The sequence below is a fragment of the Cimex lectularius genome, unplaced genomic scaffold (genome assembly GCF_000648675.2).
Source record: "Cimex lectularius strain Harlan isolate CLEC.00 unplaced genomic scaffold, Clec_2.1 scaffold75, whole genome shotgun sequence".
Classification (NCBI taxonomy): Eukaryota; Metazoa; Arthropoda; class Insecta; order Hemiptera; family Cimicidae; genus Cimex; species Cimex lectularius.
Genome location: NW_019392758.1, coordinates 1,664,069 through 1,690,355, shown reverse-complemented (window position 1 = coordinate 1,690,355; position 26,287 = coordinate 1,664,069). Strand labels below are relative to the sequence as shown.

At 34.6% G+C, this 26,287-nt stretch overlaps 2 protein-coding genes across 3 annotated transcripts; both read right to left on the bottom strand.

The window, feature by feature from the left end:
• Positions 1–5,960: 5,960 nt before the first annotated feature.
• Positions 5,961–10,865, bottom strand: LOC106661228 (coiled-coil domain-containing protein 124-like). 2 transcript variants are annotated; one of them, XM_014384492.2, is made up of 6 exons: positions 10,654–10,865; positions 8,817–8,998; positions 7,621–7,781; positions 7,416–7,550; positions 7,054–7,208; positions 5,961–6,435 (listed from the first exon to the last, which is right to left on the bottom strand). In XM_014384492.2, exons 3-6 carry the CDS (start codon positions 7,777–7,779, stop codon positions 6,243–6,245), a joined length of 642 nt encoding a protein of 213 aa, XP_014239978.1. In that variant the 5' UTR covers positions 7,780–7,781; positions 8,817–8,998; positions 10,654–10,865; the 3' UTR covers positions 5,961–6,242. The 2 variants fall into 2 exon arrangements, with proteins under 2 accessions (XP_014239978.1, XP_014239977.1); XM_014384491.2 differs by lacking the exon at positions 8,817–8,998 and having other exon boundaries at positions 10,654–10,864.
• A 2,259-nt stretch (positions 10,866–13,124) lies between these two features.
• Positions 13,125–20,120, bottom strand: LOC106661207. Its single transcript, XM_014384463.2, has 8 exons — positions 20,026–20,120; positions 19,912–19,947; positions 18,181–19,822; positions 17,554–18,054; positions 15,386–15,930; positions 14,039–14,295; positions 13,773–13,977; positions 13,125–13,558 (listed from the first exon to the last, which is right to left on the bottom strand). The coding sequence occupies exons 3-8, from the start codon at positions 19,808–19,810 to the stop codon at positions 13,340–13,342; spliced, it is 3,357 nt and encodes a 1,118-aa protein (XP_014239949.1). The 5' UTR covers positions 19,811–19,822; positions 19,912–19,947; positions 20,026–20,120; the 3' UTR covers positions 13,125–13,339.
• Between the last annotated feature and the right edge of the window lie 6,167 nt (positions 20,121–26,287).

The following is a 26,287-nucleotide window of genomic DNA, read 5'->3' as shown; positions in this document are numbered from 1 at the left end:
TGCTCTACCACTTGAGCTATCGTGACTTCGATCCGCTCGGGCACTAACTTTGAAAAATGGCAAAAAGGAGGGAAAATTCGACAGGTGAGGTTGGGATGGGAAGTTAGTGCCCGAGCGGATCGAAGTCACGATTTCATTAAAAGTCTGAGAAAATATCCATTTTCAATATTGGCCATTTTTCGTGCAAAAAGCAGGTGGTCGATTTTTTTTAGGGGCAGTTTACTGAAAGCGTTTTTTTTTAACATTTTATGTATCCAATCTAATTTAATACAATCAAGCTTATTATTTTCTTATCCTAGATAAAAAATCAAATCCAGTGATATATAATAACCTTGAAATATATGAATGAATGAAATAAAACAAAGGTAGAAACCATATTCTTCAAATATGTACAGGGTGTCCTTTTTAGGTGGCCCGGCTGAATTTCTCTTGAACCAATGGTACTATCAAAAAACAAAAAATACCTATTTAATCTTTTTTTAGTCTAGTTTCAAATTTTTACTTTTTTATCGGAGAAAAATTATACAGGGTACCTCAGGTCCAGTTCAACTGCAAAATTTCAGATACGATCCTATTCATCCTGACAGGTTGCTGGATTATGATTGACGTAGACATTATTTTTTAAATGGCCCCACAGAAAATAGTCAAATGGAGTTAAATCGGGTCCGAGGAGGCCAGCAGATCGGGCCATGAGGTCCTATCCGCCTTTTCCGGAAGTCTCACCTGCAAAGAATTGTGTGCGTGGCATCATCCGTCAAGTTGGAGAATCATTCTTTGTCGTTGTTTCAGAGGAAATCATCTAACAGTGTTGGTAAAACCTCTCTCATAAAATTGAGGAACTGAGCACCATTTAAATTATTTTTGTAGAAATAAGGCCCAGTTAATTTATTTACGAGAAGTCCGCACCAAACGTTGATACTGTGGACCACCTGATGATGACAAGAGTACGAAATTCTCGGATTTTCCTCTGCCCACGTTCGAAAATTCCCATGGTTTAGTATGACATTAGAGGTGAACTTGGACTCATCGGTCCATAGGATGTATGTAAGAACGTTTTCTTCAGCTTCCCAAATCGGCATTTGTGCAAGGAACGTTATACGCCTGTCATAGTCTGACTCCCGAAGTCCCTGGGCAAGATGAGTCGGGACGGCTTAAAATTCTAAGTCCGGAGTACATCTCTAATTTTATTTTTTGAAAGACCTAAAACCCTTCCAACATTTCGGAGAGAGGAATTAGGATTTTCGTGAACATTTGTTGCATCTATTATAGCTTATTGTAGCTCAAGTGATTAGAGCAGTGGCGTATTGAGCGGAAGGTCGTTGGTGCGAATCCCGCTCGTGACACTAACTTTTCCACCTCAACCAAGACCTTACATAAAAAGAATAATTAATTGAAATAATTAATATGGTCAATTATGACCGCTAAACATATTTGGATTAATACAGTAAAATATTCAGCTCCTCGTCGAAATTACGATGCGGGTTTTTTTTTTGCCATAGTTTTATTATTTTTTGATCAATTTAAAATCCGATTGCACCAATGCTTTCGGCGTAAAAAAATTTAAAATGATCTGTCAGGATATAAAAGGATCTTATTTGAAATTTTGCAGTTGAACTGGACCTGAGGTACCCTGTATAATTTTTCTCCGATAAAAAAGTAAAAATGTGAAACTAGACTAAAAAAAGATTAAATAGGTATTTTTTGTTTTTTGATAGTATCATTGGTTCAAGAGAAATTCAGCCGGGCCACCTAAAAAGGACACCCTGTACATATTTGAAGAATATGGTTTCTACCTTTGCTTTATTTCATTCATTCATATATTTCAAGGTTATTATATATCACTGGATTTGATTTTTTATCTAGGATAAGAAAATAATAAGCTTGATTGTATTAAATTAGATTGGATACATAAAATGTTTAAAAAAACGCTTTCAGTAAACTGCCCCTAAAAAAAATCGACCACCTGGTTTTTGCACGAAAAATGGCCAATATTGGAAATGGATATTTTCTCAGACTTTTAATGAAATCGTGACTTCGATCCGCTCGGGCACTAACTTCCCATCCCAACCTCACCTCTCGAATTTTCCCTCCTTTTTGCCATTTTTCAAAGTTAGTGCCCGAGTGGATCGAAGTCACGAAAGCTCAAGTGGTAAAGCAGCGACGTATTTAGCCGAAGATCGTGGGTTCAAACCCCGCTCATGACCCTGACTTTTTTATCTCAACCTTTCATAAATATTAATTCAAAAAAGTTAATTTAACATTTATGTACAGAATATATTTCAGGAATGACAGGTAAAAAGGTTTCTATCATAAGCAGCTGTGGGCAGTTTTTTCGCTTAAAAAACCCAAATTAGAAAAAATGGACCATTTTTGGAAAACAATTTTGATAACCAATTTAATGTGAATTTTTCACGTCTAATGGGGGCTCACAGATCTCGACGTACGTACTTGTAACTTTATTCTAATTGAAATTCGCTAAGGGCGATTTTTGAATTTGCTAAATCAAGGTTTTCCGTTAACGTTTTTGTTATGTCGACGGTTTTTGGCAAGAAGTAATTTCTCATGGGAGTCGTTGTTCCTGTGGTACTGTTATTTTTTTAATCATCTGATCAAAGGTTTGTTTTAATTGGTTTAATGTGTCTGTTTCTAAGGAAAATTCTGAATCTGACAATCTCGAAAGAAATTTAGTTTTTGTTGTAGTCAACATGTTTTCCCTTATGGCCGATGCATGATCGTTCGTGCTCATTGTTTACGCGCTTTTCTTTTCTTTTTCTTTCTTTTTGTTTTGCTCATTCTTTTATCGTTATTTAGTTGTTTTTATTATGCAATTGCTAATTATTTAATTTTTTTACGAGGCTTCGCAACAGTAGAGGTCATATAAACCCTCAGGGTGCCGGTGTTTTTAAAAAAAAGAGCATATGTAAGTATGTCGGGTTCGAATGCAAGGCCGCTGGATTCGAACCCGGGACCTTTACCTTACAGCGTTGAGCGCCGTGAAAACGCCTAAACCGTGCGGCCATCGACGCCCCTGCAATTTCTAAATTAATATCATATTTTTCTTAAAATCCACGGTTCGTAGCAGTTATTATCAAAAAGTTGAAAAATCCCACATTCTCCGTGGTTGAAATATTTTATTTAATTTTGTCCATTACATGGCGTTCGGGCTTACGGCCCATCAACAGATTCTAAACATGGAAAACTTCATGGTACAATTGCCATCCGAAGATACACACATAAGTAATTTACAATTTTATTTTTTTATAAAAATAAATATACCTGTACTATGCCATAGATACATATGTCACATTTCAATTCATTTCAAAGTGACAATGTTATGATTTAGATGCCATGATTAGGCTTAGAGTAAAAAAAATAAAAGAAAATAGGGAAGAGACAGTCGAACCAGAGAGGTGAACAAGATTCCGTGTAGATGAGAGAAAAGAGAAGTGTGCGATCCTCAAAAGTGTTGTATTCCCTAAAATAGAGTGCTTCGGTCCACTGCGAATTGACTGGAAATAGTGAGTACGTATCCACCCTTGTTCTAAATGGTCTGGCAAACGCTTTGTAGGAAATTTCTGTTTATTTAAATTTATAAAAAGTTTCAATTGTTTAAAATTTAAAAGGAAATTTATTGGTTTTAATTATTATTTTCTTGTGTGTTTAATAAATTGTTTTTAAACTTTAATTAAATTTTATTTTAAAAAGGCACCTGATCGGCTGTATTCAGGTTCGATCAAGACCTCTGGGGCTCTGTTTCTCATAATAAGGATTCAGAGTTGGTCCCGTCTTGTTGAATCGAGAACAGATCGTGACACATATTTATTTCCATCCCATTTTGAGGGGAATGTCGTCAAAATGGTATTAAAAACGGTAATAATAACAATAATTTTATTTTAGTCCCCTCATGGGTACAACACATAATAATGAGATTCTTTTTATATATACCCTCTGCCGATGACGACATCCCCCTCAAAATGGGATGGAAATATATATGTATCTATGGCATAGTCCAGGTATATTTATTTATTAAAAAAATTGTAAATTACTTATGTGTGTATCTTCGGATGGCAATTGTACCATGAGGTTTTCCATGTTTAGGTCTGTTGATGGGCCGTAAGCCCGAACATCCATGTAATAGACAAAATTAAATAAAATATTTCAACCACGGAGAACTTGGGATTTTTCAACCTTTTGATAATAATTCAGAAATCGTGAGATGCGGTCTGGTGTGATGTAGGTTTCAGAAAAACATTTTCTTTATCGTGCCAACGTTTCGCTCTTTATTGAGATCATCTTCAGGGCCTGGGATTTACAAACATTGTTTCCATTTAACAAATACATGTAGGTAAATCCCAGGCCCTGAAGATGATCTCAATAAAGATCGAAACGTTGGCACGATAAAGAAAATGTTTTTCTGAAACCTATATCACACCAGACCGCATCTCACGATTTCTGAATAATTATCGATTAACGGTCACTAATCACCACACACTTTTGATAATAAATTAATTATATTAATTTACTCTTTACGTTTGTTATTTATTAAAAAAATATTTAATATGATGGATACACACTCAAAGACAAAAAAAACCAGACACTCGTATTTTGTTGTGTTTCAATGTTATTTTTATCATTACATTAATTACAACATACTTATTTTAAGGTACATCAAATTAAAGGAGAGCAGAAATTCATGAGTTTTAATAAAAAATATTTAATTATGATGGTGAAAGAAAATTCACAAAAACCGGAAAATCATTTAGTGATGATTAAAATTTAACTATTCATTACCTAGTTTAGCTCTTAATAACGCATATTAATTTCGTTCTCTGGCCTTGTGGAGGGTCTAAAGCATAAGCATATGAGAGTTTTTCACGTCTCATTTAATGGGGGCTTAAGAGCGGTTTGATGCTGTTCAACCCTTGTTGGAGGCGGCGAACCATGTCAAACCCGTCTCTTTATCATGTCTCATAAGTGTTCCAGGGCATTCATGTCTGGATGCTGGCCGATTCTTTGTGGTAGTCCCTACATCCTCCAAGTAATGTGCACCAACTCGATAAGCAGTCGAGCATTATCATGCATTAACACAAATTTGTCTGGTATAAATGTTGCAAATGGGACCACAGCTTCTAGAAGAATCAGCTCAATGTACCTTAATGCAGTCAAGTACGATCAGTTTCAGTACGGCCATGGACATTCATTCCACTCTATACCATAACTGATTGTCTTTGAAACGGCTCTGACTCACATCAAGTGTTCTCCACACACGATCCCGGCCACCTGATTGCCACAAAAAGAACCGGCACTCATCAGTGAAGAAGGCATCCCCCCATTGTTCAAGTGTTCAAGCTGATCTGCGAATAGCTGCCTTTCTACTCGATGCCTCTCCTGTAGTAGAGAACCTGATTCGGGACGTCTTGAGACTAGGCTATTCTCACGAAACCTTTTGATGACTATTTCAGAGCTCGACCTTGCATTTTGTGTTGCCTACCTAAACGACGGTTCCGTAGTGCACTGCCCATCACTGGAGGCTGCAAGAGCGAGAGTTATTCATTATCTCAGTCTGGTGGGCACAATCACCAAATTCACCTTGTCAAAAAAGAACTTTGCAGTGGTTTTTTAATTTACTGTAAAATTAAATTTGAGTCACCTTAACAATAAGTTTTTTTATTATTTTTGTAAATATATATTATGTATTATACTTTTTTGGAGCATGAAGAGAAATAAAATAATTAATAATAAAAGGGATTTATCCAATTGATAAAATTCTTTTACTTTCAAAACTTATAATGAAAATAATTCGTTCTCATCTTTAAAATTCATGTATATTTCACACAAAATATCAAACATATTCTAAACATCTTCAACATTTTATTAATTGTATGTATGTTTTTATCATCAGTTATCATCCACTCAATTCAATGAACCTTAGAAATGGCTGGTGTAATGAAATTTCAAAATAAATGTAATATCACGCTAATATTTTATTGTATAATAAAGGAAAAAAGCTTAGCACAGGCACTTTCCTCAAATGATATTTCATAATGGGAAATCCTACATGCTTTTACATTAACAAAATTTAAACAAAAAGACCTAAATTTCATTGGTAATTTATGTATTTGAAAAAATAAATATACATGTGATTGAAAAAAAAAAGAAAAATAATTTTATATTCCAAGATGTTCTGTACATAACTATTCAAAGACGCTGTAATAGTGCGGGGAAAAGTCACATAACACTCTTTAACCGTTGTGTAGTTGGTTGAGAGGATTTTCAGGAGAGCTTTGCCAGCGTGAAAATATAAGTTGTTTAAGCTGTGAAAACCGTAGGCTTGGATTTTCCTGTTTAACAATTGGCATCATTTTCTCCTCGTAAGCTGCATAGGCCGCCTTTAGTCTTCTTTCTATGTGTCTATCCTGGGGTGGCTTCTCCACACTGAATAACAAATAGATTTTTTTATGTTTGATGAATTTATCAGAATAATTAATGTTAATACAGTATACTAATGGCCTGGGCTATTGCCCCATTCTACAGTCGGAATCATAGAACACATTTTTGTTTAAATCCGGACATGTGTTTCTTGAAAATTTCATACGTAAAAAATACCAAATAAAAATATACATTATAAAAAAAAACCTTTTCGATGGAAGCCAACATACGATCAACTCGACACAACAATTTCTAATCTTTTAAAATAGGATACACCTTTTTTTTTCTTTATTTATTTTCATTTTTTTTTTACAAAAACGTGACTGGCCTCTCTGGGCTCTTCAATCATGTGACAAGTGGAAGGGCGATTTGGCGGCCTTTACGAATTTCGAATGATGTTCATAGTTGAATTATGAATTTTAAAAAAATAATATACATACACTGAGAATTATGCAAAATTTATAAAAAATATTTTAACAAACGGGCCCGGAAGTCAGGATAATTGGGGTCCTGATAAACGTGTTCCACTACATAAAAATATTGGCTGTTATCTGTAGCTTGATGGAGTAATTTGTTTTATAAGTTTTTAAGGTTTAATTATTTAAATTTAACTTTAAAGCTTACCTCAGTGCTTCAATAGCCTGTGTAATATTCCTAGCATCGATGACATCATTATTCAATTGATTTAAATTTTCTTCTAAAGGCATAGGCAGTTCAATGCGTGATTTGCCCTTGTCTTGAGTTGCCAGACTTGCAGCTTGGCGTTTTTCAAGCTCCTCCTGAAAACAATGGCATAACGAAAGAAATTTTAATTGAGAATAATAAACAAAAAGAATTCTAAAGTGGTTCGACCACTACAATTTAATAAGGTTAAATAACTTTTTGCATTCTCAACTCACTTTTTTATTTTAAAATCATTATATGTATTTATTATAATAATTAATTAAATATGCAATTTAGTAATTGATTAATTATAAATACTGTACCTGGATTTGTATCCGGAACACCTTTGACGCAGGTTGTTTCGAAATTGGTTTGATTTCATTTAATTCTTTTTCTAAAAGTGCTTTGGCAGATGCCTTCTTATCCAAAAGTTCTTGTTTTTTACGCTCTTTTTCTTCCTAGGAAAAAAAATGTTATCTTAATAAAACATGCCCAATAACAAGCAAAACATGTTTGGTATTTTCATACCTTTCTCTGTTGCTTCCTTTGCACATTCTTGTCATCGTCTTGCCACAAAGCATCTTCCAATTCTTGTTTCTTCTTATCGAGTTCCTGTTCCCGTACTGCTGCTTTACGTGCCTTGGCAGCAATTGCTTTTGTATTTCCAGTGCTGAATTTTTTGGGCATTTCTTAAAAACACAACTTCTTAGACATAAGACTTAAGATTGTGCTGGCAATTCTGCCAGAAGGTAAAAAATGATAAAAGGATGCCATACTGCATTGTCTATGGAAGGGTCAAACTAATAAGAGTAATGGTGAGACATACCCCAAGAATCAAACCAGAGAACCTTACGCCTTATCAACTCCATGACTACAGCATTTACCATCGATGACCAAGAAGGGACAACACCCTCAGACAAAATTTAACACATTCAATGTGGCCTGGTAACTCAATTTTCAACTGTCTGGTGAGTTGGGCCAGTTCGGCCTCCATGCAGGTCACAGCACTGAATGTGTTAAAATTGATTCAACGGAGGTTTCAATATTAACCAAATAAGTAGAGGTGTTTGTGTGTAGAGATAATTTTTTTTAAGCAGTACCTTTAAACCCTTTCTAAGACTTCATGCTGATTATAACCCCAAAGTAGCATAACAAATTATGGAACATGATATTATAAACATGGTATTTTGATTGCAAAGGTCGTTTTGTGAGAAAACATTGGTCAAATTCTGTTCAGACCCAGCTTAGCGCTAGAAACTTTTTCATTGATGTGATACAAGAACAATAATCAAAAAAGTGACTCCACTTCACTGTCATAGTGAACCTCTATAAAACCACTTCTCAGTTGAACTCAGCCTACCACCCATTTTGAAGATCATCAGGTAACACTTTTTTGTAATACTTTTTCAGTTTATGTTCAACTGAAGAACAACTGGGTTGTCAGCTATAAGCAAAACAACGTCTTTACATAACCTCTATATTTACATATATGCTCAAAGACAAAAAACCAGACACTCATAGTTTGTTGCTTCATTTCAAACTATATGTATTTCTATTATTATATTAATTACAATATACTTATTTTAATGTAAACCAAATAAAAACGAGATCAGAAATTCATGAGTTTTGATTTTTAAAAATCATTTAATTATAATGGTTTGAAAGAAACTTCATCAAAACACATGAAAATAATATGGATTAAAATTTAACTGACAATCAATTACCTAGTTTTATGTTAATAATGCATATTACTTCGCTGGCCTCACAGAGGGCCTTAAGTCAGTCTCTTAAGAACAGTTGAAGCTGTTTAATGTTGAGGATGTCTAACTCGTTTCTTTATCATTTCCCAAAAGTGTTCTATGGGATTTATTTCGGGATGCAAGCCAATTCAGTGCAGTTCTTGTACCTTTGTGAAATCAAAAATCCATTCTGTATTAATTAGTTCGGTATAGCCAGGGACATTGATTCTACCCCATAACGTAACCAACTAGACTGTCTTTGAAAACGCAAGCGCGTTCTCCACATCTACTCCACACAAGATACCGGTCATCTGATTGCCACAAAAACCAAACCAAATGAAGAGAATAGTCCCCCCATTATTGTACAAGCGAGAGGTTGATTTTCGAATAGTCACCTTTCTACTCGATGCTTCTCCAGTAGTAGAAAAGCTGATGCGGGACATCTACAGATATATCTCACGAAGCCTTCTGATGAATGTTTTAAAACTCACCCTTACATTATGAACCGTTTGGAGTTGACTAGAAATCCAATAAATTACAAGTCCATAGTGCAGTAAGAGCAATAAATCAATCATCCTGGTCAACCACTACCTTCCCTTCGATCAAAACTTCCAATGGTCTTAAACTATTGTAGACCATCATGGATGGTACAGCATGGCACACCCAAGACTTACATCAGTTACATCCGTCAGTGGTCAAAGCATCTGCCCAGGAAAGATTTTCTCGACTTACAACCATGGTTTTTAAGAAGAAAAAAACAATTATTTACTCAAATTTATGTTTCATCAAAGAAAACAACTCACTCGACAAGTTGGCTCTGGAAAGGATGAAAGTGAAGTGATTTTCTTTATTTTTAATCCAGAGAACCTCTAAGAGTTTAAAAGGATTAGTAACATTCTACTTACTAACTACACAAATTATTAACATTGTGTTTATGTGTTAAAACCACAATTAATCTTTATACATAGTTATAGAAAATAAACAAATAAATGTGTCTTTCCGTTTTTTTTTTTTTTTTTTTTTTTTTTTTTTTTTTTTTTCTTCCCCCATTTTGTCTGAGTGTATTTTCTGTTGCGTTTTAGGAGGAAATCTAAGTTAGGGAAGCGTAAATAAATTCTTTGCAGTCAGTTCATTACAGAATGGGCAAACATGACCAGCTGCTCTCTGCGTTGAAACACTTGTATGAGATATGTTAAATAGTTTCTGCGACATCTCGTATCATTGACAGTTATTTACGTCAACAGCTTGAATTTAGTCATCGTGACACCTTAACTAATTCCTTTTCAGAGTGTGTATAAATAAACATTCATGCTGAACTGGCATCGTGTCACATATTGGGTCTGTCTTTCAACCAGCGAGTGTGCCGATTCAGCATGAGTCCACCGACTCACAGACCAACACCCATCACCAACTCTAAATAGACATTGTTTCAAAACTCAAGAGTGATAAAATCGAATTATTTAACAAATAAAAAACGCCACTGACTTATTTAAGAACCCAAGACGATTTATGAACCAAAGTCGTGACTAAATTTATCCTCGGGTCATTGTGATTGGAGAGACGTAGGGCAGAGCGAGAACAGGCGGACCAGGAACGATCAGACTTCAGGCCAATTTTCAATAGCAAACAATAAAATAATAGTACAAGTGAAAATATTTAGACGGTCAAAATTTAATCAAGTGATGCTTTACGATTGTTTGCGTTTTAAAATAGTTCTATTATTTTTCCACCTTTTCTCGTTTTGGAAATGAGGATTTTACAAGACCTGACCAAAATATTTACTCTGTAAGCCAGGAAAATTACGTTGAAACGTTTAAAATACCTTGGCACTCTGAACTCAGAAGAGGCGTCCAAAACTTAGAACTTGCGTCGAATAAAACCTTTTTGATCAAATTCTTGAGAATGCGTAGAAAACAGGTTGTTGTACACAAAACGTGACAGAGACTTGACCAGTGACCAGTTAAAATTCAGAAATTCCAGTCATACACGGATAAATCTGTTTTTGTAACCAGGGTCCGGAGGTTGAGGACGGTTGAGGCTGTCTCGACTCAGTGCCACTCTCCAAGAGTCCAAGGCCGAGCTAAAATGTCATCAAAAGTGGAGATGTGTCAGAAAATTATCAATTTACAATTTTGTCAAGTTTGTCCAACATTGATACATCTCTGATAAATTCCATTTTGAGAAAATGTACATAGTGTCATGTTTTTCTTAATAGCCACAAATTCAATGCTTCTTTTGGTGTACCTCAAGGTTCATTCCTTAGTCCATCTTTAATTTTAATAATAAATCTTTATTTTGATAACAACAGGACAAAATACTTTTCAGTATCATCGAGTATTTATATAATTCAAAATTAATAACTATTCAACAGGTCAATTTAAAACTTTTGTCGCTTAAAAATCAATTTACATTTCAAAGATCATATAAGTTTAAATAATTTAATAAAAGATGCATTAATTGGTAAGTTTTTAGAGAGTTTCTAAATGCTTTTGGCTGGAGACTGTCTTAACTTGGCTCCAATCTCTAAGGCCATAGCTGAAATGTCATTAACAGTATAGAAATGTCAGAAAATTATCAATTTACAATTTTGTCAAGTTTGTCCAACATTGATACATCTCTGATAAATTCCATTTTGAGAAAATGTACATAGTGTCATTTTTTTGCTTATAGCTAAAAATTCATTGCTTCTTTTGGTGTACCTCAAGGCTCTCATTTTAGTCCAACCTTGATTTTAATTATAAATTTGTTATTTTGATAACAACAGGATAAAATACTAATCAGCAGCATCAAGTATGTATGCAAGCAAAAATTAATAATTACATACTCAACAGGTCAATTTAAAATTTTTGTCGTTCAAAATCATTGGAATTTATCAGTCGTGTTCAATTTTTTCCTAATTCAACTGAATCGACTCCACAAAAAAGTTTTCCAGCATCATTCGCAAAAAGAGATAAATGAGAGATGACATGGTAAATAATTTATAGAGCATAGGATCTAAAATGGAACCTTGTGGCACTCCTTGTTTGGCACAAAGACTTGGCGATGTAATTTTATTGTAACAAACGTTGGAATTGTTATGTATTGTAAAGCTGTAATTTAAGTGAATGTGTTCGATTTAACAAATTTGATTTGTCCAGTGTTGTATCTTAATATCTAGTTTTCTCATTTTTTGTAGGAAAAGATCATAGAAAGTCATAGTCAAAGAATTTTTGCAGCAACTAGTTTTTGATTGATTTGAAAAATAAAATTAAGCAAGGCAAAGATAACTAGAATTGATTTATTTTTTCTAAAACCACTATTGCACTAAGTTGATTATGATGAAGTAAATTCAATTTTTCAAGAAAATGATATAACCTATTAAAATAAACAGCTTCAAAGATTTTTGAAAAAGAGATTGAAAAGAAATGTCTGTAGTTGCTAGAACCATGTTTATTACCACTTTTATAGATAGGAACTGCTGAAAAATGTTTAATTGTACTGGGAAAGATTAAGGAGCTCAAAAAATTGATTTGATTTGTGAAAAGCATTACCAAACTAGGAAATAAAGGATATTATCAGGATCTAATATGAACTTTTTTGTAACTTTATTTACAACTGACTCTAGGCTCTTTCAATATTGTTTGGTATAAGAACAGAGAATGACGAACTAAGAGCTATCGATTGATCTTTAAATTGCTAAATTTTACTAAATTTTCAACTTCATAAAAGACCGCTTATTTAAACAGTTACTAATCTCTATTGGACCAATTTTAGGAATTCAATAATATTCTTTTGTTTTGTTTTTCCACATTCCACAGTGTTTATTTACAACTGTCCAAACAGCTTTATATACATTTTTTATTTTTGCCTAACCTTTCGGCATTAGCATTATACCTTTATATACATTATCAGAGCTTCTTCATTTCTGATGATCTCTAAATGTTTAAGAGCATTAAGTCCTGACCAAATCACACTTCAAAAAGCTCAGAAAACACTTTGAATTTTAATCTGCATTACAAAAATTTTTAAAAACTCTTCACCTCTCTTGTTCGCCCAACACTTGAATTCTCTTATAATACAATACTCGTCATTATACCTTATAGAATGGACCTTTATTGCTCCACCAATTATCAATTCCATTTTTCCATCAACAGAATTCAATAGGCAATGCGTTAAAAACTAGTTGACTTTTCCAGTCTGGAATCACCATCACAAGTTTAAAATTGTTAATTCTATTTTTTTTTTTTTTTTATATTAAAGTATGAACAATAACATGATAAAAAAAATACAAGTATAAACTTTTGAATTAGAACTTTTTAATCAAATAGATAACGGCTGGAAATATATATTTTCTTAGTAGTTAAGAGCTGTTTGGTTTGTTTTGACTCTGCGTTATTCGCTACAGGTAAATTTGAAATATTGTTCATCACAACAGTGAAATACAAACATCTATTAACAAACAAATCACTCATTAAGTTTGTCAGCTATTAAATAATAATTGACGTTGCTGCCCGAGTTGGCACAGATTGTTAGCATGCCTGTTTCTTTAATCTCTTATTGATAAAAGCGCAATGCTCGTAAGGGAAATAGTCCCTGCGTCGGCTGTCCAACGATGATAAGCGCATTTTCTCATTTAATAGTATTTTCGCCTTCGCTTTGATGATATTTCTGAGAACTTTTGCAGCTAGGAGGCGGATTTCTGGGAAATCAGCATCACAAGAGTCAGACGTTATTGCATATTTTGGTACCTGCAATATAAAACGTTGATAAATTTTTATGTAGAAAATCAACATTAGTTAAAAACCTGCTTAATCTATCATAACAGTCTCCCATACAAGAAACGAAAAAGAAAAAGGAAAGTTAGACTTTTTAAGGTTAATGAATTTTTATTTTCTTATTGTATGAGATCCTGAAGCTAACAAGAGAATTTCTGTTGATGCTAACATTTAAATTTGAACTTACGAAAGGTAAAATTCTTATCAATATATCTCGGTTGAGGACTCTTTTCGTCAATAAATCAAGAAACTTCAAGCCAAAGACTTTCTTGTCGTAGTCTAAATCAGAGAGGACATAATTTTCCACTTCGTTCATTATAGATTTTTCATTTTGAAGTAGAAGGAGCCCATAAGGGTCAGTACATAAATTATACAACAACAGAAGAATCGCTCTGAAATAAGTACAAAAATGAGTCTTAAAACTTAATATTGAAAATTGAATTATCAAAAAACCTTTTTGCAGCCTCCAGACGGAAATGTGTCAAATAAGGTAGACCTCTTAATATATTAACCACTAAGGATCTTGCATGACCGTTATGTAGGAGTAGCATGAGACCGTCGTGCGTTTTACTCATATGGGTCGCAATTGCCAACATTACAGTTATTGACCTGTAATCTTCACGTTTCAGCTCATTGATTTCGTGTAAAAACAAGTGCATGAAGCTGGAAAACTCGAAGTTCAAAATTTCAAACACTGAAGGGAATTGGCCCTAAAATTCCAAAACAATAAATCAAATTAAAAAACCTGGAAGATAGCACAAACAATTACTAAATAGAATAAATAACAGTAAAAACAATATATATGAAAACTTGCTCTTTAAAATGTCTATATGCAAGATTGACTGATTTTAAAACTCATTTTAAATATTGAGATTTAGAACCCTAGATCAGTTTAAAACTAATTTACTGTGATAGTATCATTTTAATTAGCCGTTGGATTTATGCAGTTAACAATAAGCATGATAATAAAAAACATGATTAAAAGTGATAGTGTTGGTGGGATTGATCGGCATCATATCAAGAGCACTGTTGAAAAGTGGGCCTTGGAGGGCCTGACTTGTAAAAGAAGGGTCATCCTTACACCATTAAGAATAGGCCATGCGAGGCTGACACATGGACACTTATTTTTGGACCAAAGCCCGCGTTTGTGTGTACAAACTCAATGTGTCTCAATTGAAATGGATTCCTTGGCTCCATCTATAAGTGCATAGGAATGCCACCCAATATGAGAATTGTGTTTAAGCACATCAGTTAGTATTTGGGTTCCCTGTTCTGATTCTTGGAGGAAACAGGGTTGTTTTATTCACTACCCCCATCAACGATCAATTAGGTTAGTTACATCATATGTGTAGAGGGTAATGGATGAATATCGAATATTCCACCACCATAAATGAGTGAATAACATGTAAAAAGGAGTGAATGTATTTAAGTAAGTGTGAATGGATTTAGATTAGGAATGGATTGCATTAGGTGCTGAAATGATCTAGCTGTTAGCACCTGGAGTCCAACCTCAGTGACTGAGTGGATAAGACCAATCTGACCCCAGACTGCCCACACCTCAAGTAGGTGATTCTCAAGACCTGCCAGTAATTTATTGTAAATTACAAAAGCTAAAATTGCCGGTGGACTGCGAGAAGTGTAGTCCTTGAAGTGTGTATATGTGTGCTTCCATGTACAGATTGAGGTTATATAAATCAGCAGTTGACAATATTTAACATTCAAATTATATAGTATTTGTAATGATCTAAAATACTCATAAATAAACTTATTTTTTAAATTATAGTATTAAATATAACTTACACGTGTTGCCCATTTCATCACGTCTCTATGATACATCACTCTACAAACAAGTGGTCCGAGACAGAGGGATAAAGTCAATTTAAAATTACGCACAGCTCGTATTTGGTGAAAGAGGTCCATCTTTTGCTGTATTATTTTCATAATATTTTGGTTCTGGCTGTCGTATTCAATTCTTAAACTAAAGTATTGCTGTAATAGGCAATCAAGTTTAAGTTTATCTTCGAGTTTGTCACGAAGACGCCATTCCTGAAAATTATTGTCACCGCAGCCGTAATAGTCATAAGACATATCTTCTTCTTCTCCTTCAGCGATATCTTCATCGTCATTGGTATGTTCTTCCTCCACATGGTCACCATCCACAACCTTTCCTCTTCCTTCTTTTGACCTATCCTTGTGACCTCTACCCCTTTTCCTCTCTGCTTTGAATCCTTTCAGTTTAAATTTACCTTTCTCTAGCCTGTGACGCTTATCTTTTTTGCCTTTGAGTGGCAATTCTCTGTGCTTTGGCTTCTCTCTCAAAATTTCCCTTACCTCAGTATCAAAACCTACAAATTTATTTCAATGATTTTTTCATTCACCTGACATCTATCAAAAAATTTATACCAAATATATAGTTTTTTATTTTTCTTTACTTTTTTGTTTCTACCTGACCACAAATGTTACTAAATGTTATTAGATTAGCATATAAGATAGTAAGCATATTTTAGCACATTGAGTAACATATTTGTTCCATAAACTCATAGTTGACATTGTTCAAAAACTAACTGTTCTTTTTACCTTTTAGTTGAACCTATGCTTTTAAAAAAGGACACAGGTTAAAAACAACTAGCCACACAATATTAGGGAGGGATTAAGGGGTGAGGAAGTCTCGGGGCCATCGATGTTTAAGGCGACATGGCAGATTCTCAGGATGTGAAAGTGTAGATAAAGCTTGGGCAATAATGTTAGGATGGATTAAGCTTGGGGTGATACTTTTTGAAGGATCAAATTAGTTCATGGTCAAAAGGGATGTTGAGTATGTTGTGGATAGTGAGGTTAGTGACTCAGTAGGTGGCTTTGACAATTTGTCTTAGGTCTTTTTTTTGGAAGGATTCGACATGTTGGATATTGGCTTGATGGAACCCCGCAGTTCCATAAGTCCAGAGAAGTCACAGTAATGTTTTGTATCAATGAGACAGTCAAAACAGATTTTGGTCATGAAAGTCTTTGAGGTTACCGAGTCTTTCTGCCCTGGAAATCTTTGCAGTTTTCCAGGTCTTGCTGTGGTCCAGGTTCTTTCGATACTGAAAGTCTTTGCAGTTATCCAGGATCTTTTGTTTCTGAAAGTCTGTGTGGTTGTCTTTTGATGTTGTGTTTGTGTGGCATTTTGGGTATTTTGGTGGTGAAGAAAGTCTTTGGATTTTCTCAGACTTTTGGTCCTGATAGTCTGCGTTTGTCTAGGTCTTTATTTCCTGAAAGTCTTTGTGTTTCTTCTGTTAAGTTGTTCTCTCTTAAGTCTTATGTTGGGAATCCATGTCATGAGCTGTCCAGGTATCTAAGTATCAGGTCAGGTATGTCTAAGTATCTGACTTGACTCTAAAGCAGTGGTCAAATAAGTAGGATTCCAAGATAAGTTTTTAAAGATTCCTATGTGCCAGACCCTGCCTGGGCTGAATCTAGGAATGCACCCAAGTGACACACTTTGCTCTCAAGAAAATGGTGTCAATGAGTCAAAAACCTTGCCGGAACATGGAATGATGAGGAAGGAAGTCATTTGGTGTGAAGGATGAATCTAGGATGGGTAATAAACTTTTTAAACATGACAGGAAGAAGGCCGATGGGTCATTAAGGTTTAAGATCTTTAGGAATGAGAAAAATGAATGTGTTTTGTTCACATTCTTATAATTCCTAATTTGATGTTTTTTGTTATAACTTTAAACTCAATATTCCCAGTAGGAGAACTAAGTTTAATTTTTTAAACTATAAATAAAAGAACTTAGAATGTAAAATCTGTAGCTTTTTTGGCATACAATAAATTTTTATTCATCATATGATTGATTGTGTTTGTCAGAAAACTTTTGCTATAACATACAATCTAACAAATTTATGATTTTATTTTTAAAAAACACTTAAGAGTACCAAATAGAAACCTTTTTTATATACCAATTGTTTACTAGTGTGAGACTCACTTGTAATTCCTGTTTTGGTTTTTTCCATATATGGGCATGAACTGTTTTCACAAATTCCTGTTTTTTTTATTACAAATTTATCATTGTGCTTGCGTTTGTCTGATATATGCCTGCTCTCGTGTTTACGACTAATCTGTAATTGTTTATTACCACCACATTTACAGTGTCTTTGTTTCTTCTCATCATGTGCATCTTTAATGTCTATTATTTCTTCACGTACTACAGTAGTCACCGTTGGCAGAATAGTATTAATGCCTTGGCGGTTGTCTTGTGGGGCAGTATCATCGCCCTTGTTTCCGTGAGCCTTTCTCGCAGATATTCTAGATTGCCCTAAAGATCCTAGATATTTTTCAGACCGTTTATGAAATCCAAAGCAATGCGCAAGCCCACAGCCACATGTTCTCAATTTTTGTAAAATTAAGTTCAAATTTTGCACATTGAAATTTGATATATTACGATTTTTCTCGCAGTCTGTTTTATTCCCTGTTTCTTTTTTTGGACCTAAAAATAAAGACTGTGTGAATAATAGTGTTTATAAATATAATCATTGCATGACTCTGAACCTGCAGTATTCATGGTTATATTCACATTGTAAATAATTAAAAATTATAAAATCACAGTACATACCTGGTGGTAATGGAGCACCACATGCTTGACCAAATCCTTTTCGGTCAGATGCAGTGAATGCATAGTATACATTCTGGTCTTGATTAAGTGATTCGCTGTCATTGTCCTCTAATCTTTCATTATAGTCAATATTGACTTGTCTCATGTGTGAAAGTAAGGCCCTTACATTTTTTTTAAGCAAAGGCTCTGATCTCGTTGCTATCAATTCTAACTGTTCGTCTTCTTGAAAAAGATCTTCATAGGTTTCATTGAAATTTACATTATCCCACTCTGGGAACCTAGGCATGGCAATTTCTGATCTCGCAATGCGAAAGTTAGTGGAAAATCCTTCACTGGTATTACCCAAATTGCTACATATCTGGTTTAAATAAAACCAAATGCCGTTTTTTGTTTTCTTTTCTTTGGATTCTAAAAGCGGTTGAGCATCCAGTGGACACACATTTTCCACATTTGCCGCCTTTAGATCTTCATCTGTTATCATGATTCCTTCGGAATTACCATCATAAGTTTCAGAACTGAATATAGACTTCAGATTGAGAGGGTCTTCCAGTTCTGGTGTGGGGCCAGGCAAATAGTCCGGTAATAGCATGCGTGCTGCCTTCAGTTGATTCAAATACTTTATGGAACTATCCGAAGCATCTGTTAGTGATTTCTTTTGTTCCTTAGGCGACACACGACCAGGACTTGGGTCCGAGTGTGTTGTTTTTTCTAGATTAATCTGATTCTTCACTGTATCCCATTTCTGAGGTAAGTTATATTCGTCTAAGCTTTGTGCAGCATTATCAGGTTGCGTCCCCTGCACATCAGAAGGACTTGAACGTAATCCTCCTGATGACAGTACATACAAACGATCATGACTCATTAGGTTGAGAACCTCTTCTAAACCATTTGTCCCATCGGCTTCCCTACAATTATTCCTCGCTGATTCTAATGATGACCTTGCCGTTAATTCCCTTAACCCATTTGTCACCAAGCTCTGATTCGAATCGCTGTCTTCTGGGGATTGATCCTGATAAAAGATTTGAACCAAGTCAGATTCACTATTATATCTAGGTTCGTTGTCGGGTTGTGGACGTTCAATTCGGTTGGAGCTCGGCCCTTCAATTACCGATGGTGCCATGTTCATACAAGTAGATTTTAGACTTCCAATAGGCATCGTATCAGATCTATTGACTGTAGCTAGTTTTTTAGAGCGCCGATTCCGTGCAGGACTTGAAAGCGATTTCCATACAATGCGAGATTGGTACTCATTTGAAGAGCTGCCAGGTTGAGCTGAGATGTTGTCACTTAAACAAGGAAATTCGGAATTTATGTTTTCAAAAGAACTTGAAATATTGTCTAAAGTATCATTCTGATTAGAAATTGTATTCTCGCTTGAAATAGCTGGGCCGATATTCAATCGACCTGGAGATGCATTGATCATGTAACTTGCAGAGTCATTTTGAATTTCATGTAGAGGACCATTTTCTCGCCTAATGTATCTTGGATGAACTCTTTCAAAAGATCTTTCTTGACCTAAATTATTGTTATTAATATTCGGACTTTCATTTGGAGGTACATGATTCTCTCCTCTACCACTGTTTGGGTTCGTGTTTAAATTATTTTCTTCATTATTCCTCGGATAATCCATAATGCCTCAGACCTCAAATAGTATATAATATTAGCATAAATGATGAAATGACTGCATAATTACTAACAAATTAGTAATATTTAGTAGATATTTGTACTTACTTTGAATTTCAAGAGAAAAAAATTATTCCAAAATTACTGCAATCACAGAAGAAAACAATGTATTTATAATTTGATTTATAATGCTAAGTAATTTAATAAATTAGTTACTCTTACTTCCACTTAAGATAATTTGTTTCTGCATGAGTCCAAAATACACTACTAACTAATTTTAAAATTTAAACTAAGGTCATTTAGTGTTGCCTAGAAACAATTTTACTTTTGATATTTTTTTGTATTACTAAAATAATCATATGGTTAATTTATTTATGGTGGCATCCGACATGTATTTGCCATTAGCCGAAGATCGTGGGTTCGAATCCCGCTCGTGACACTAACTTTTTCATTTCAACCAAAACCTTACATAAAAAGATTAAGTAATTGAAATATGTATTTGCAATGCTGGGTTCGAATCCAGACAAAGCCGTGATTTTTAATTAAACCCAACATTAGTTGGACAAATACGATAATTAAGGGTTTTTTTTTTGTTTTTTTTTTAGTTGAGATGAAAAAAGTTAATGGCACGAGCGGGATTCGAACCCACGATCTTCGGCTAGATACGCCGCTGCTCCACTACTTGAGCTATCGTGACCTCGATCCACTCGGACATCAACTTCCTATCTCAACCCCATCTTATGAGTTTTCCCTCCTTTTTGCCATTTTTCAAATGTCGTGTAATCGGTTTGGATTCTCGACGACAAATGAAATGGCCACGGAGAGCTTTAGTGAAGTGTACTTCATTTTAATCATTAAATTCAATAATTTCGTGGTCCGCTTGACCAATTAATACATTACAATTAATTAAGGTTGTTTTTTTTAGTTGAGATGAAAAAAGTTAATGGCACGAGCGGGATTCGAACCCACGATCTTCGGCTAGATACGCCGCTGCTCCACCACCTGAGCTAGCGTGACCTCGATCCACTCGGACATCAACTTCCTATCTCAATCCGATTACACGACATCTGAAAAATGGCAAAAAGGAGGGAAAACTCATAAGGTGGGGTTGAGATAGGAAGTTGATGTCCGAGTGGATCAAGGTTACGATAGTTCAGGTGGTGGAGCAGCGGCGTATCTAGCCGAAGATCGCGGGTTCGAATCCCGCTCGTGCCATTAACTTTTTTCATCTCAACTAAAAAAAACCTTAATTAATTGTAATGTATTAATTGGTCAAGCGGACTACGAAATTTGGGAATGAAATTAGTTGGACAGTTAAGCACTCCTGTACAATGAGCATTACTTTACTTACTTTAAGAACATAAAAAAAAAAAAAAAAACCAGTTTGAATTGTAAAAGCTTTGGGTGAATAAATAATTTCAAAATGGATAATAATGGATAATAGTTTAAATTATACAAGTTACAAATGCACAAAACATAACATTTGAAACAGTATATACTGTTTTTTTTTTGTTTTTTTTTTTCGTATTGAGCCGAAAGTCGTGGGTTCGAATCCCGCTCATAAAACTGACTTTTTCGTCTCAACCAAAGCCTTAGATAAAAAAAGAGTAATTATGTGAAATTTTAAATAATATTCAGGTAAGGTCAAAGTTTGCAGGGTTTTTTCGTTGAATTAAAAATAAATAAAATTGTCGAAAACTACAAAACTCGAGATTTTTCTGATAACTTTTATTTACACTCTTGTCATTCTATTAAAAACTGTTCTTTTAAAATAATACTAAATTAAATATTTTAAATAGTATAGAGTGAGGTAAGTTCAAATTTATGATTTTTTCCGTTTAATGAAACATAAACAAATAAAAGGGGCGAAAACTACAAAATTTTATCTTGAAATTTTTATTGTGAGAGCTCCTATAAACACTTGTCATTCTGTTAAAAACCCTTAGGTTAAAATAAGAGCCAAAAAAATTTTTTTGTTGATATTTTTTCTCCTTTACTATCTACTATTAAAACGAAGCATAAAAAAAGCCAAAAACCATAAAATATGAACGATTTTTTAGATATTTTTTATTGTGAGGAGTCAAATCTTATTTCGTTAAAAACGTTAAAATGAAAATAAGAACCAAAAACAGAACGATTTTATTGATAATGTTGATTCTTTATTATTTTCCTATTAACACTAGAGATATAAAAAAAATACAAAAACAACACAGACTGAGCGATTTTCTACAAGTTTGGCATTGTGACAGATCCTATAAATTTTTGTCATTTTGTTAAAAACGCTTACATGAAAATGAAACCCCCCCAAAAAAACACCAATTTTGTAACTTTGTATGTTATACTTTTCCTCCTTTATTTTCAAATAATATCAAATTAAGTATTTTAAATAATACATATATTTTTAGTGGTCATAATTGATAATATTCATTATTTCAATTAATTGAAAAAAGGACTTGGTGTCCGAGTGGATCGATGTTAGGATAGCTCAGGCGGTTAGAAAGCGTTGTATTGAGCCGAAGGCCGTGGGTTCGAATCCCGTTCATGAAACTGACTCGTCTCAACCAAAACTTTAGATTTAAAAAAAAGAATAATTATTTTAAATTTTAAATAATATTGAGGTAAGTTCAAATGTTGCAGGTTTTTTCGTTAATTAAAAATAAATAAAATGGTCGAAAAATACTACTAACTAAAGATACTAGGTTTTCATTGTGAGAGCTCCTATAAACTCTGATGTTTCATGAGCCAAAAGAAAAGCCCTCGGTTGAAGTAACACAACAGATAAATGAAGGAGTTAAAGGAATGAAAATAATTATTCGGAGATCGTGAAATGCGGTCTGGTGTGACGTAGGTTTTAGAAAAACATTTTCTTTATCGTGCCAACATTTCGATCTTTATTGAGATCATCTTCGGGGGTTGGGATATATAAACATTGTTTAAATTTTACAAATATATGTAGGAGGTGAGAAAAAAATGAATATATACAATGATAGAAAATTTTAGACTTCCCTCCCCACCCCTTCAAAATCCAACATATATAATCATAAAACATCAATAACTCACTGACACTCAACACGACAACCAAAAATGACACATTTACACGGAAAACAAACACTTTGAGTGAGTACAAATACTTTGATTGAATCTATAATTTTCTAGCATTGTATAAATTCATTTTTTTTTAATCTAAAATTTTCTTGCATTGTATAAACTCATTTTTTTCTTTTACTCTAAAATTTTCTAGCATTGTATAAATTCATATTTTTTCTCACTCCTACATGTATTTGTAAAATTTAAACAATGTTTGTAAATCCCTGGCCCTGAAGATGATCTCAATAAAGATCGAAACGTTGGCACGATAAATGAAATGTTTTTCTAAAACCTACGTCACACCAGATCGCATCTCACGATCTCCGAATAATAATTGACTAAAGGTCACTAAACACCTCACAAAATAAAAATAATTTAAAATTAAATCTTTATTTAATTAGGGTACACGCATTTGCGTCACACTATGTACACACCTTCTCGAAGCACCGAACCGATTAGGCTGTATAATTTGATGTTCTTGGAATGAGAAATAGTCAATAGAGGCAGCAGGTTCTCTTTCGACATCAAACGGCCTCCAGGAAGTGCTCTTCAAAGAGATCTATCTTGAAAACCATTCCCCTTTCGGTTCACCGCGACCGTATTCAAATATAACTTTTAAGAGTCTTTTGACGAGCCGGCCATGAGCGATAGGGTCGGCCTCCGACCCATTTCACTTAACGAGGTTTCCCTTTCGTCCAGGGCATGGCGTTAAGCCGCGTCAAATTCCTGGACCTTATCTGTTTGCCTCTTCTATCCCGTTAATAACAACCTTCATCCGCTACTAATCGGCTATCCCATCTCTCGACCGTTTCCACTCGACCTTCCTGGCTTTAGGGCGGGTGTGCCGTTACGCCTTAACGGCGGCATATAAGTTACACGTCTCGTACTACCTTATGGGACGGACGGATTTTCAATGTCGACTTCCGGTGGAGTCAGGTGAGGTTGCGCAATCGGATCATCGGTCATTCCATTGCAAAATAGAACAGACGATTCTTCAATTTTTTGAATACTATACAAAAAATATATTTGGGAGACCAGCTTTAAAATGAAAAGTTATACGTAAGGTCGGATGATGTTCCATGGAATACACTACAACATCAAAAGAAACCGACCGTTATTTTGTCTTTCCTGTCTTTTTTATGAGTTTTTATTTTTTTCGAGGGTTCGCAACAGCAGAGGTTATATCAACCCTCGGGGTGCCGGTGTTTTTGAAAAAAAGCCCATTTGTAGCTATGTCGGTTTCGAATGCAGGGCCACTGGATTCGAACCCGGGATGGGGGACCGCGGTAGCCGAGTGGTTAGCATGAACCCGGGACCTTTACCTTACAGAGATGAGCGCCGTGTCAACGCGTAAGCCGTTGAGGCCACCGACGCCCCCCTTTTTTATGAGTTTGTAAAATGTAAAGGGGTGAAAGGGTCAGCATTGTCTTGTGTCGGCTTTCTTTGATTTATTTTTGGGATAAGTCTGGGTCATCGATAAAACCCGGGCTCAAATCCGTCAAAGACGCCGACAGAACAAAGACAACGCCGACAAGCTACTTTCACCCCTTCACTTTTTTCAATATATTCAAAGGACACGACTGGCAAAACATTTGCAAACAAATTTAGCTTTACAAGGAAAGGAGGATCAATTAACTGTATTAATTTGTCCTAAACGAAGATCGAAGAAGAATACATAAATTTAAGATTATTTGGAGGTCGTGAGATGGTCTGGTGTGACGTAAGTTTTAAAAAAACATTTTCTTTATCGTACCAACGTTTCGATCTTTATTGAGATCATCTTCAGGACCTGGGATATATAAACATTGTTTCAATTTTACAAATACATGTAGGATGTGAAAAAAAGTAAATTTCTACAAGGCTAGAAATTTTAGACTCGATCAAAGTATTTGTACTCTCTCAAAGTGTTTGTTTTCTGTGTAGATGTGCCATTATTGTGTGTCGTGTTGAGAATGCCAATGAGATATTGACATTTTTTTGCTTATACACGTTAGATATTGAAGGGGTTGGGAAGGAAGAAGGGAAAGAAAAACATTTTTATATAAGGAGTCGGCTTCTTTGATGTGAAAGGAGCCGACAATGGGAAGAATGGATAATGGTTCGGCCTAATTATCCTTTCAGGATTATAGACGGGGTTAATTAGGGAAAGGAAAGCCAAATTGTTGAAGAATTAGACTATGTAGAAATATTTTTCGACCTACGTCACACCAGAACGCATCCCACAATCTCCCAATAATCGTTAATTAACGGTCACTAAACACCGCACATTTATATTTTTCATCGTGACAGCTCCTATATACTCTTGTCATCCTGTTAAAAACGCTTACATGAAAATAAGAGTCAAAAAACCACTAATTTTTCGTTTCGATCAATTCATTCACGGTACACAATTGGTCAAAAACTGCCTAATTGGAACGATTTATTGTCTAATGGATAATATATTTGAGAGCTCTAATGAACTACTGGCATTATGTTAGAAACGCTTACATAAAAATAAGAGCTAAAAAAAACTACTAATTTTTGTTCATATTTTTTATCATTCATTTTTTAATACAAGTTAAATAAAATTAGTAAAAATCCACAGAACCTGAGCTATTTTTCTCAGTACGAAATCCTATAAACCTTGTAGCCAATTTAAAAAATAATTAAAGAGAAAAGCTGAAAAAACTGAGAATTTTCTCCATTTTTGTGCATTTTGCACCTTTTCATTCACGGTATAAAATTGGTCAAAAACTGGCAAATTGAAGCGATTTATTGTATAATTGATAATATATTGTGAGAGCTGTAATGAATTGGCGTTATGTTAGAAACGCTTACATGAAAATAAGTGGTAAAAACAACTACTAATTTTTGAAATTTTGTTGAGATTTCTTTATCATTCATCGTCAAAAAAATGTGTGGTGATTAGTGACCGTTAATCCATGTTTTTTCAGAAATCGTGAGATGCGGTCTGGTGTGACGTATATTTCGTATGGTATGGTGGAAGGGATGCCGGGAAGCGGGGCTTGTATTCCCCAGGCACTGCAGCCTTCTGGCTTATTGTATCTTCCCAGTTCCCTAGTTTAGTCAATAGACTCAATCCTTCTTCTCAGAAGTATCAGGTCATTGACTGTTATTGCTGCAATTTGGTTCCCTGAGTCTTTTTCGTACGTTAGGTTAAACCTCCATTGAGCTGTTGCTTCGCATTCGAAGATGATATGAGTGGCTGTTTCCTCCTCCTCATTACATAATCTGCAAATGGGGTCATCGCTGTATATACCCATGTTGTGTAGATGTTTTCTCAGATACCAGTGACCGGTTAGTAGTCCCACCACTCCTCTGAGTTTTGCCCTCTCCAATTGCAGCAGTGTTTTTGCCAATTTTGGTGAGGGTTGTTTCAGCATAAGTTTCCTATGTC

Bases quoted from the DNA above. Each gene is read 5' to 3' on its own strand.
- LOC106661207 (XM_014384463.2), bottom strand. From the start codon at position 19,810: ATGGATTATCCGAGGAATAATGAAGAAAATAATTTAAACACGAACCCA. The intron at 15,931-17,553 runs GTGAGTCTCACA...ATAAATTTGTAG, and splicing joins AACCAAAACAGGAATTACAA to GTTTTGATACTGAGGTAAGG. The intron at 14,296-15,385 runs GTAAGTTATATT...TTGGAATTTTAG, and splicing joins TGATGAAATGGGCAACACGT to GGCCAATTCCCTTCAGTGTT.
- LOC106661228 (XM_014384492.2), bottom strand. From the start codon at position 7,779: ATGCCCAAAAAATTCAGCACTGGAAATACAAAAGCAATTGCTGCCAAG. The intron at 7,551-7,620 runs GTATGAAAATAC...TTTTTTTCCTAG, and splicing joins AAAGGAAGCAACAGAGAAAG to GAAGAAAAAGAGCGTAAAAA. The intron at 7,209-7,415 runs GTACAGTATTTA...CATTGTTTTCAG, and splicing joins TGTTCCGGATACAAATCCAG to GAGGAGCTTGAAAAACGCCA.